Genomic DNA, 12,098 nt, shown 5'->3' on the forward strand with positions numbered 1-12,098 from the left:
TCTTGATAGCTTTGTATCTACATTTTTTACATTGTTATTGTAAATGGTATATTTTATTCCATTATAATTTGAATCGACTGTACTTAGAAAAGTTGATGGGTTATGTATATCTTTTATCAGCCAGTTTTCTATATTCTCTTAATTTTTTTCAATTTTTTCCTATGAAACTGCATAAGTTTTCCAGACCTACAAAATCATATTTGTCCAAATGATAGTTTTCAACTTGCTTTATAATTTTTATGTTTTTCAATTATTTGCCTTGTCTAATTGCATTGGCTAGTGTGTTAAGAACAATACCAAATAATACTAGTATCTGTGGGTATCTCTGTCTTTTTCCTAAATCTAAAGATAATCATTCTCTTGGATGCTCACTATCTTGTACAGTTTTGGATCAAAACAAAAGACTACAAAAAAGTATGTTGTGTCCTACTCCAAATATGAATACTACGCAAGTATTAGGGCTGACAAATCTTTCCTTAGCTCTAATCTATTCTCTTCTGAATTTGAAACATGCCATATATTTTCATTTATAGTTGCTTTAAGAAGTATTTTTAATCTTTGGTATATGCAATAGTAATTAATTTTATGTGGAAATAGTAAAAAATATAATGCTTTATGGAGAGGAAATGTCTTTCAAAAGAAAATAAAAATACACACACACACAAACCCATACACACACACACACACATACATTACCAAGATAGCATAAATCTGCTGGAGGTGCTCCATATCAGAGCAGTTTTGTCTTTATTTACAGTCTTCCTATAAAAGCTTTTTCATTAATCTAGTAAAGACAAGCCTAAGTATGTTTATGACTCTCATTTTAGTTTTGTGATTTCTTTCTTTTTCCTGTTACTATTAAAACATGTGTGTTTGAAATCTTTACAAATAAATGAGCTGAAACAAATAAAACTCAATTCATGAGATTTTGAAGATATCTGGAGGAGTTATTTACTGAGTAATTAGACCAAGAGGTGTAATAGACCAATTCCCTGAAGGAAGAGACCATACAGTTGGATACCGTTATTTCTATAATCATCATCTTGCATGCAGTGAGCATATTGATTCACAAATTGACAATTATGTAGAGCTGCCGCCTGATTTTCTAAGACCATTTGTGTTACATAAGTATATGTCTCGCATGCTTTTTTTTAGAAAGATGCCTCTTCTCAGGCCTCTCACAGTCTGTTCTATGTATGCTCCATCACCTAATAGCTCTTTATTATTAGAGACACTGAAAGCAGATCTCCTTCAAATGCTGGTCACTCCTTGCCCCTCATTAACCAACATTTAGATACAAATATGAATTAATTACAATTGAATTTTGAAAACATGTATCCATTTAGGTACGTAGAGATATTTATGAAAGAAAATAAAGATATTTAAATGCTTTCACTTTTATCATATTTGTCACTATTTAGCTTGGACATATTGATCAATAAACTCTTAATTTTTAAAATACATGTCAATATAAAATCACAGATCTAGAAGGGATGTAAAAGTTCAAATTGTTATTCTCCCTACTGGAGACCAAAAACTGTTAAATCACTATAGAAAGATATATATCTTTTAAGTTTAAAATAACTCTAGGGGTTTCCAGAACCATCTTAACTTACCCATTGTGGAATAAAGATTTCCTATCAAGAAAGTTTCCTTTATAGCCAGTGTAAATCCCACCATTTATTAAGATCTACTTCATCCTCTTTGCCTTTAGTATTTTACTATTAAGAATGATGTTTACAGAGCAATAAAGTCAGGAGTTTTAACAATGCCAGAAGCAAAGATACTCTGATGAAAACCCACCCAGATGGAGTCTACACTCACAACTTCGCTTTGTGGATCCCACAATATCACTATTCTCAATCACTCTTGATTTAACTTTAGCCAAGAATTAGGTAATTAGGATTCATTTTTAGATGTAAGTTAACGGTACAGAATATTTTGAATCTACAGTGTTTAAAATTGTTTAAAAATATATAAGGGGAAACTATGCATGGAAATTAACATTTGACAGTCATGTAAACATCTACAATTTATCCTTAATTGAACATGTTCCTCAATCCCAGGATATTTGGACCTGACACCAGACTTGACACACAAGTGAAATTCAAGGGCATCTTTTACTAGGGTATTTATTTACCATAATTCAGTCTATTCACTCTCATTATTTATTTTCTTAAGCATGAACCATGCCTTAATTCTATGCAGTCTAACAGGAATCAAGTCAAGATTTATTCATCACATTTTACTTTGCAATGCATGGAAAGAGATCACCAAATCTTAACCAAACTGAGTTAAAACTTTTTACCAAAGGATAATAATTCTATTTTCAATTTCAATAACTGAAAGAACAAAATGACAACATGGCAAAGTAGTAAGTGAATCCTAAACAGCAGTCCAAATGCAATGGAAAACTCACCAGAGGTTTCGTCTACTCTTTCATCTACTATGTGGTCCTTCTGATGAACCCATTCACTATTGCACTTGAAGTAGATCTGGGTGGCGGGGCTGGCTTTACAATACAGGTTCACAGGCTTATTCTTCACAATATAAGCTTCTTCAGGCTCAATAAGGAAATGTGGCAGAGGCTCAGGTGGATCAGATGGAAAGGTTTCTGGGAGTTCATGAAAAAAGTCGTCCTCTGGTAAAACAAGAAGAAAGTGAAAAATGTTCAAAACATTGTAGTCATTTTCCTTTCACTTGCTACTCTTTCAAAAGTAATGAAACTGTTGGGTAATCATTAGTCAAATCCATTTCACCTGCCTTCATTAATCAAGGTCTACAAAAGACTTGCATGTCCTCCAAGAGCACCTCGCCTAAACAATAAGATGTTTGCCTGAGTCATTTTCCAGGAACTTGGAGTCAGCTGTGTCTACTCTGAGCTGAGCTGGTTAAAACTGGATAGGACCACTGACCCTTGAACTGGGCACACGTGAGTGTACACTGGGTGATCTTTTGACATCAGAGGGCTGAAAACTCCACCCTCAGATCTTGCTAAGGGCCTTCATTTTTGAGTGAACAGAAGCCTATAGATGGTTTACGCCTGTGTGGAACAACAATTACTGCACCTTTTTCCAATCACCTTTCCCCATGCTCCCCATGCCTTAGACCACCCTGCTTCTTTATTTTTCCTCATAAATACCCCCAAGCCCTTGCCTTTGTGGAGGTGGTTCTGAGACTTGTTCCTCATTTCCTTACTTGGCTGCCTTGTGAATAAACCCTCTCTTTCCTGCAAACCTAGGCATCTCTGCATTTTGACTTGCTGCATATTGGGCAAACAAACCTGGTTGGATAACAATAATGATTCATAAATCATCTAGTTAAGTGATTTGAGTGCCTGCTATGAACCAGGCAGTATGTTAGGTCTATTGACTGGTTCTTCAATTAAGGATTTAGATGATTATTCTCATTTTCACACCTGGCAAAACTCAACATCTGGGAGGATCACTGATCCCAGCTCTGCTATTTACTACCTGAAAACACAGGTGGTAAAAAGCTGAGCTGGGATCAGAAGTCAGTTTTGTCTCCCTCAAAAACTGTGCTCTTCCCAACACAGCACTACACCTCCCACTACACCGTGGTAGCCTTGAGAGCTGACAAAAGCAAGAGGAACTTAATTAGAAAAATTTATTTGAAAAGTGTAAGGCTCGACCTTCAAGATGGCGGAAGAGTAAGACATGGAGATCACCTTCCTCTCCACAAATACATCAGAAATACATCTACATGTGGAACAACTCCTACAGAACACCTACTGAACGCTGGCAGAAGACCTCAGACCTCCCAAAAGGTAAGAAACTCCCCACGTACCTGGGTAGGGCAAAAGAAAAAGAAAAAACAGAGACAAAAGAATAGGGACGGGACCTGCGCCAGTGGGAGGGAGCCGTGAAGGAGGAAAGGTTTCCACACACTAGGAGCCCCCTCGCAGGTGGAGACTGTGGGTGGCGGAGGTGGGGGGGAGCTTCAGAGCCATGGAGGAGAGCGCAGCCACAGGGGTGCGTAGGGCAAAGCGGAGAGATTCCCACACAGAGGGGCGGTGCCGACCAGCACTCACCAGCCCGAGAGGCTTGTCTGCTCCCCCGCCGGGGTGGGCGGGGCTGGGAGCTGAGGCTCGGGCTTCAGTCGCATCGCAGGGAGAGGACTGGCGTTGGCGGCGTGAACACAGCCTGAAGGGGTTAGCGCACCACAGCTAGCCAGGAGGGAGTCCAGGAAAAAGTCTGCAGCTGCCGAAGAGGCAAGAGACTTTTTCTTCCCTCTTTGTTTCCTGGTGCGCGAGGAGAGGGGATTCAGAGCACCGCCTAAACGAGCTCCAGAGACGGGCGCGAGCCGCGGCTATCAGCGCGGACCCCGGAGGCGGGCAGGAGACGCTAAGGCTGCCACCAAGAAGCCTGTGTGCGAGCACAGGTCACTCTCCACACTGCCCCTCCTGGGAGCCTGTGCAGCTCGCCACTGCCAGGCTCCCGTGATCCGGGGACAACTTCCCTGGGAGGATGCACGACGCGCCTTGGGCTGGAGCAACGTCACGACGCCTCTGCCACCGCAGGCTCGCCCCGCCTCCTCCGTGCCCCTCCCTCCCCCCGCCTGAGTGAGCCAGAGCCCCCGAAGCAGCTGCTCCTTTAACCCCGTCCTGTGTGAGCGAAGAACAGACGCCCTCAGGCGACCTACACGCAGAGGCGGGTCCAAATCCAAAGTTGAACGCTGGGAGCTGTGCGAACAAAGAAGGGAAAGGGAAATCTCTCCCAGCAGCCTCAGGAGCAGCGGATTAAATCTCCACAATCAACTTGATGTACCTGCATCTGTGGAATACATGAATAGACAACCAATCATCCCAAAACTGAGGCAGTGGACTTCGGGAGCAACGATATATATTTTTTTCCTTTTTGTCTTTTTGTGAGTGTGTATGTGTATGCTTCTTTGTGTGATTTGGTCTGTATAGCTTTGCTTTTACCATTTGTCCTAGGGTTCTACCTGTCCTTTTTTTTTGGTTTGTTTTTGGTTTTTTTTTAATATAGTTTTTAGCGCTTGTTACCATTGGTGGATTTGTTTTTTGGTTTCGTCGCTCTCTTCTTTCTTTCTTTTTTTGCTTTTTTTTATTACTTTAAAATTTTTTTTATTTTTAATAACTTTCTTTTCTTTTTTTCATTCTTTCTTTCTTTTTTCCTGCCTTTTCTTCTGAGCCGTGTGGCTGACAGGGTCTTGGTGCTCTGGCCGGATGTCACGCCTGTGCCTCTGAGGTGGGAGAGCCAAGTTCAAGACATTGGTCCACCAGAGACCTCCTGGCTCCACGTAATATCAAATGGCGAGAGATCTCCATCTCAATTCTAAGACCCAGCTCCACTCAATGACCAGAAAGCTGCAGTGCTGGACACCCTATGCCAAACAACTAGCAAGACAGGAACACAACCCCACCCATTAGCAGAGAGGCTGCCTAAAAGCATAATTAGATCACAGACACCCCAAAACACATCACCAGACGTGGTCCTACCACCAGAAAGACAAGATGCAGCCTCATCCACCAGAACACAGGCACTAGTACCCTGCACCAGGAAGCCTACAAAACCCATTGAACCAACTATAGCCACTGGAGGCAAACACCAAAAACAACGGGAATTACGAACCTGCAGCCTGTGAAAAGGAGATCCCAAACACAGTAAGTTAAGCAAAATGAGAAGACAGAGAAACACACAGCAGATGAATGAGCAAGGTAAAAACCCACCAAACTAAACAACTGAAGAGGAAATAGGCAGTCTACCTGAAAAAGAATTCAGAGGAGTGATAGTAAAGATGATCAAAATCTTGGAAATAGAATGGAGAAAATACAAGAAACGTTTAACAAGGACCTAGAAGAACTAAAGAGCAACCAAACAATGATGAACAACACAATAAGTGAAATTAAAAATTCTCTAGAAGGAAACAATAGCAGAATAACTGAGGCAGAAGAATGGATAAGTGACCTGTTAGATAAAATAGTGGAAATGACTACTGAAGAGCAGAATAAAGAAAAAGGAATATAAAGAATTGAGGACAGTTTCAGAGGCCTCTGGGACAACATTAAATGCACCAACAGCTGAATTATAGGGGTCCCAAAATAAGAAGACAAAAAGAAAGGGGCTGACAAAATATTTAAAGAGATCATAGTTGAAAACTTCCCTAATATGGGAAAGGAAATAGTGACTCAAGTCCAGGAAGTGCAGAGAGTCCCATACAGGATAAATTCAAGGTGAAACATGCCAAGACACTTATTAATCAAACTATCAAAAATTAAGTACACAGAAAAAATATTAAAAGCAGCAAGGGAAAAACAACAAATGACATACAAGGGAATCCCCATAAGGTTAACAGCTGATCTTTCAGTAGAAACTCTTCGAGCCAGAAGGGAGTGGCAGGACATATTTAAAGTGATGAAAGGGAAAAACCTAAAACCAAGATTACTCTATGCAGCAAGGATCTCAATCCGATTTGACAGAGAAATTAAAACCTTTAGAGACAAGCAAAAGCTAGGAGAATTAAGCACCACCAAACCACCTTTACAACAAATGCTAAAGTAACTTCTCTAGGCAGGAAACACAAGAGAAAGAAAAGACCTACAATAACAAACCCAAAACAATTAAGAAAATGGTCATAGGAATATACATATAGATAATTACCTTAAATGTAAATGGATTAAATGCTCCAACCAAAAGACATAGACTGGCTGAATGGATAGAAAAACAAGACCCGTATATACGCTGTTACAAGAGACCCACTTCAGACCTAGGCACACATACAGACGGAAACTGAGGGGATGGAAAAAATTATTCCATGCAAATGGAAATTAAAAGAACGCTGGAGTAGCAATTCTCATTTCAGACAAAATAGACTTTAAAATAAAGACTATTACAAGAGACAAAGAAGGACACTATATAATGATCAAGGGATCAATTCAAGAAGAAGATATAACAATTGTAAATATTTACGCACCCAACATAGGAGCACCGCAATACATAAGGCAAATGCTACTAACAGCCATAAAAGGGGAAATTGACAGTAACACAATCATAGTAGGGGACTTTAACACCCCACTTTCATCACTGGACAGATCATCCAAAACGAAAAGAAATAAGGAAACACAAGCTTTAAATGACACATTAAACAAGATGGACTTAATTGATATTTATAGGACATTCCATCCAAAAATAACAGAATACACTTTCTTCTCAAGTGTTCATGGAATGTTCTCCAGGATAGACCATATCTTGGGTCACAAATCAAGCCTTGATAAATTTAAGAAAATTGAAATCATATCACGTATCTTTTCTGACCACAATGCTATGAGACTAGATATCAATTACAGGAAACAACCTGTAAAAAATACAAACACATGGAGGTTAAACAATACACTACTTAATAACCAAGAGATCACTGAAGAAATCAAAGAGGAAATCAAAAAATACCTAGAAACAAATGACAATGAAAACAAGATGACCCAAAACCTATGGGATGCAACAAAAGCAGTTCTAAGGGGGATGTTTATAGCAATACAATACTACCTCAAGAAACAAGAAACACCTCAAATAAACAACCTAACCTTACACCTAAAGCAATTAGAGAAAGAAGAACAAAAAAACCCCAGTGTTAGCAGAAGGAAAGAAATCATGAAGATCAGATAAGAAATAAATGAAAAAGAACTGAAGGAGACAGCAGCAAAGATCAATGAAACTAAAAGCTGGTTCTTTGAGAAGATAAACCAAATTGATAAACCATTAGCCAGACTCATCAAGAAAAAAAGGGAGAAAACTCAAATCAATAGAATTAGAAATGAAAAAGGAGAAGTAGCAACTGATACTGCAAAAATACAAAGGATCATAAGAGATTACTACAAGCAACTATAGGCCAATAAAATGGACAACCTGGAAGAAATGGACAAATTCTTAGAAAAGCACAACCTTCCAAGACTGAACCAGGAAGAAATAGAAAATATAAACAGACCAATCACAAGCACTGAAATTGAGACCGATGGCTTCACAGGCGAAGTCTATCAAACATTTAGAGACGAGCTAATACCTATACTTCTCAAACTCTTCCAAAATATAGCAGAGGGAGGAACACTCCCAAACACATTCTATGAGGCCATCATCACCCTGTTACCAAAACCAGACAAAGATGTCACAAAGAAAGCAAACTACAGACCAATATCACTGATGAACATAGATGTAAATATCCTCAACAAAGTACTACCATTCAGAATCCGGCAGCACATTAAAAGGATCATACACCATGATCAAGTGGGGTTTATCCCAGGGATGCAAGGATTCTTCAGTATATGCAAATCAATCAATGTGATACACCATATTAACAAATTGAAGGAGAAAAACCATATGATCATCTCAATAGATACAGAGAAAGCTTTCGACAAAATTCAACATCCATTTATGATAAAAACCCTCCAGAAAGTAGGCATAGAGGGAACTTACCTCAACATAATAAAGGCCATATATGACAAACCCACAGCCAACATCGCTCTCAATGGTGAAAAACTGAAACCATTTCCACTAAGATCAGGAACAAGACAAGGTTGCCCACTCTCACCACTATTATTCAACATAGTTTTGGAAGTTTTAGCCCCAGCATTCAGAGAAGAAAAAGGAATAAAAGGAACACAAACTGGAAAGGAAGAAGTAAAGTTGTCACTTTTTTCAGATGACATGATACTATACATAGAGAATCGTAACGATGCTACCGGAAAACTACTAGAGCTAATCCATGAGTTTGGTAAAGTAGCAGGATACAAAATTAATGCACAGAAATCTCTTGCATTCCTATACACTAATGATGAAAAATCTGAAAGAGAAATTAAGGAAACACTCCCATTTACCATTGCAACAAACAGAATAAAATACCTAGGAATAAACCTACCTAAGGAGACAAAAGACCTGTATGCAGAAAACTATAAGACACTGATGAAAGAAATTAAAGATGATACAAACAGATGGAGAGATATACCATGTTCTTAGACTGGAAAAATCAACATTGTGAAAATGACTATACTACCCAAAGCAATCTACAGATTCAATGAAATCCTTATCAAACTACCAATGGCATTTTTTACAGAACTAGAACAAAAAATTTCACAATTTGTATGGAAACACAAAAGACCCTGAATAGCCAAAGCATTCTTGAGAAAGAAAAACGGAGCTGGAGGAATCAGGCTCCCTGACTTGACTATACTACAAAGGTACAGTAATCGAGACAGTATGGTACTGGCCAAAAACAGACATATTGCTCAATGGAACAGGATAGAAAGCCCAGAGATAAACCCACGCACATATGGTCAACTTATGTTTGATAAAGGAGGCAAGAATATGAAATGGAGAAAAGACAGCCGCTTCAATAAGTGGTGGTGGGAAAACTGGACAGCTACAAGTAAAAGAATGAAATTAGAACACTCCCTAACACCATACACAAAAATAAGCCCAAAATGGATTAAAGACCTAAATGTAAGGCATGATACTATAAAACTCTTAGTGGAAAACATTGGCAGAACACTCTATGACATAAATGACCGCAAGATCCTTTTTGACCCACCTCCTAGAGAAATGGAAATAAAAACAAAAATAAACAAATGGGACCTAATTAAACTTAAAAGCGTTTGCACAGCAAAGGAAACCAGAAAGAAGGCAAAAAGACAACCCTCAGAATGGGAGAAAATATTTGCAAATGAAGCAACTGACAAAGGATTAATCTCCAAAATTTATAAGCAGCTCATGCAGCTCAATATCAAAAAAACAAACAACCCAGTCCAAAAATGGGCAGAAGACCTAAATAGACATTTCTCCAAAGAAGATATACAGATTGCCAACAAACATGTGAAAGAATGGTCAACATCACTAATCATTAGAGAAATGCTAATCAAAACTACAATAAGGTATCACCTCACACCAGTCAGAATGGCCATCATCAAAACATCTACAAACAATAAATGCTGGAAAGGGTGTGGAGAAAAGGGAACCCTCCTGCACTGTTGGTGGGAATGTAAATTGATACAGCCACTATGGAGAACAGTATGGAACTTCCTTAAAAAAGTAAAAACAGAACTACCATACGACCCAACATTCCCAGTACTGGGCATATCCCCTGAGAAAACCATAATTCAAAAAGAGTCATGTACCACAATGTTCATTGCAGCTCTATTTACAATAGCCAGGGTATGGAAGCAACCTAAGTGTCCATCGACAGATGAATGGATAAGAAGATGTGGCACATATATACAATGGAATATTACTCAGCCAAAAAAACCCAAAATTGAGCTATTTGTTGTGAGGTGGATGGACCTAGAGTCTGTCATACAGAGTGAAGTAAGTCAGAAAGAGAAAAACAAATACCATATGCTAACACATATATATGGAATCTAAAAAAAAACAAAAAATAAAAATTAAAAAAATGGTTATGAAGAACCTAGGGGCAGGACAGGAATAAAGACACAGACGTAGAGAATGGACTTGAGGACAAGGTGGCTGGGGGAAGGGTAAGCTGGGACGAAGTGAGAGAGTGGCATGGACATATATACACTACCAAATGGAAGATAGATAGCTAGTGGGAAGCAGCTGTATAGCACAGGGAGATCAGCTTGGTGCTTTGTGACCACCTAGAGGGTTGGGATAAGGAGGGTGGGAGGGAGATGCAAGAGGGAGGAGATATGGGGATATATGTATATGTATAGCTGATTCACTTTGTTATAAAGCAGAAACTAACACACCATTGTAAAGCAATTACACTCCAATAAAGATGTTTAAAAAAAAAGGAAAGAAAAGTATAAGGCTCTTAGGTAAATCTTGAATTCTATGCAAGGAGCTGAGAAGAAATACAGAAATATGAATTAAAAATCTTTAAGCTCATATTCAAATCTGTCATTATTTTCAAAAGATGCCACTTCATGATACATTCATTCATTCAACCAAACATATTTATTAAGCTCGGAATTATTCTCAACACTGGAAATATAAATGACAGCATCAAGTCAACCAATATTAGTTCCACAGTAGAGCCTAGAGTCTAAAAATGCTGTTTAGTCTTATTTGGAAACTATATCTCAAATTCCATATGTGTTATATGACTAGTCGCACCTATTCTCATTAGAATATTAATAATATTAGAGTAATAACATGAAGAACCAAAGTCTCACTTTTTATAGCACTGAAATTTATTAAACATATTTCTCCCACCCTGCTGTCCCAACACCACAGAATAAACAAAATCCCAAAACCATCAGAGATATTTGCCCACTTTGAGGTATGTTTTCCTTTAACTTGGGTTCTGCATGATTCCAAATAAAAAACAGAAAAGAATAAAAGTGCCTTTAAAAACCCTATTATTATATTTCACAAAAGTCAAAGGAGTCTAATACACTATACTTAAGTTAAGCCTGATACTTTTCTTCCTATGAGGGATAGTGGAGAACAAAACTACTATTAATCCCCTAAGTTGATTAAGCACCCTGGGCTAATATATAAGGTCAAAACTCTGAGGCCAGAATTAAAAGTTTTTACAAGTTCTTTAAAAGCACATAGATTCAGCAGCAAATGCAGTTTACGGTGTTGGCAGTTGAAAACTGGTTGCTAAGATGTTATCTTGGAACTCAGTGCATCGCTCATTCAGTTGTTGCCCTGCTTGGAGAGATGGCCATTGGTAAAGGGGACATTTGCTCACGAAGAATCCTGGCCTGGGACCTTTTTCATCTAGGTCACGTGACAGCTGTCAAACAGTAATGACATCTGGTCTCTACCAATCTGTTTTGCAGTCAAAACTGGCTTCACTTGCATCACTGACAAAACTACCTTTCAAAACTGCTCCACAATTATAAATTACTGACCCTACAGTGTAAATGATGTTTCCTGTCTCTAATTTGCTTTCTCACTTTACTTCCTTAATTTACTTTCTTCTGGCAAGGCATCATTTCTGGTTTTTCAATTGTTGAACATCAAGGACTCAAATTCTCAGCTTACTAAAGGCTAACCTCATTTCCATCAATTTCAGCTTCTTTAGTCAATATGCAAAAACACTCAAGACTGCTTAAATAAACATAGTTCAGAAAGGCAAAGGAATGGTGAACTGAGGTATTGACA

General features: G+C 38.5%; 1 protein-coding gene and 1 long non-coding RNA gene across 3 annotated transcripts in view; both read right to left on the reverse strand.

Moving 5' to 3' along the window:
- Nucleotides 1-12,098, reverse strand: part of LOC309660829 — a 1,143,314-nt gene that overhangs the window by 379,271 nt on the left and 751,945 nt on the right. The window lies entirely within an intron of this gene.
- Nucleotides 1-12,098, reverse strand: part of UNC5C (unc-5 netrin receptor C) — a 409,465-nt gene that overhangs the window by 169,364 nt on the left and 228,003 nt on the right. For both annotated transcript variants that reach the window (XM_082461681.1, XM_082461680.1), the window contains exon 2: nt 2,420-2,641. In XM_082461681.1, the coding sequence (XP_082317807.1) occupies nt 2,420-2,641 (222 nt within the window). The remainder of the gene's footprint in view (nt 1-2,419; nt 2,642-12,098) is intronic.

The sequence above is a fragment of the Balaenoptera physalus genome (assembly GCF_965194825.1).
Source record: "Balaenoptera physalus genome assembly, chromosome: 5".
In the NCBI taxonomy this organism is placed as follows: Eukaryota; Metazoa; Chordata; class Mammalia; order Artiodactyla; family Balaenopteridae; genus Balaenoptera; species Balaenoptera physalus.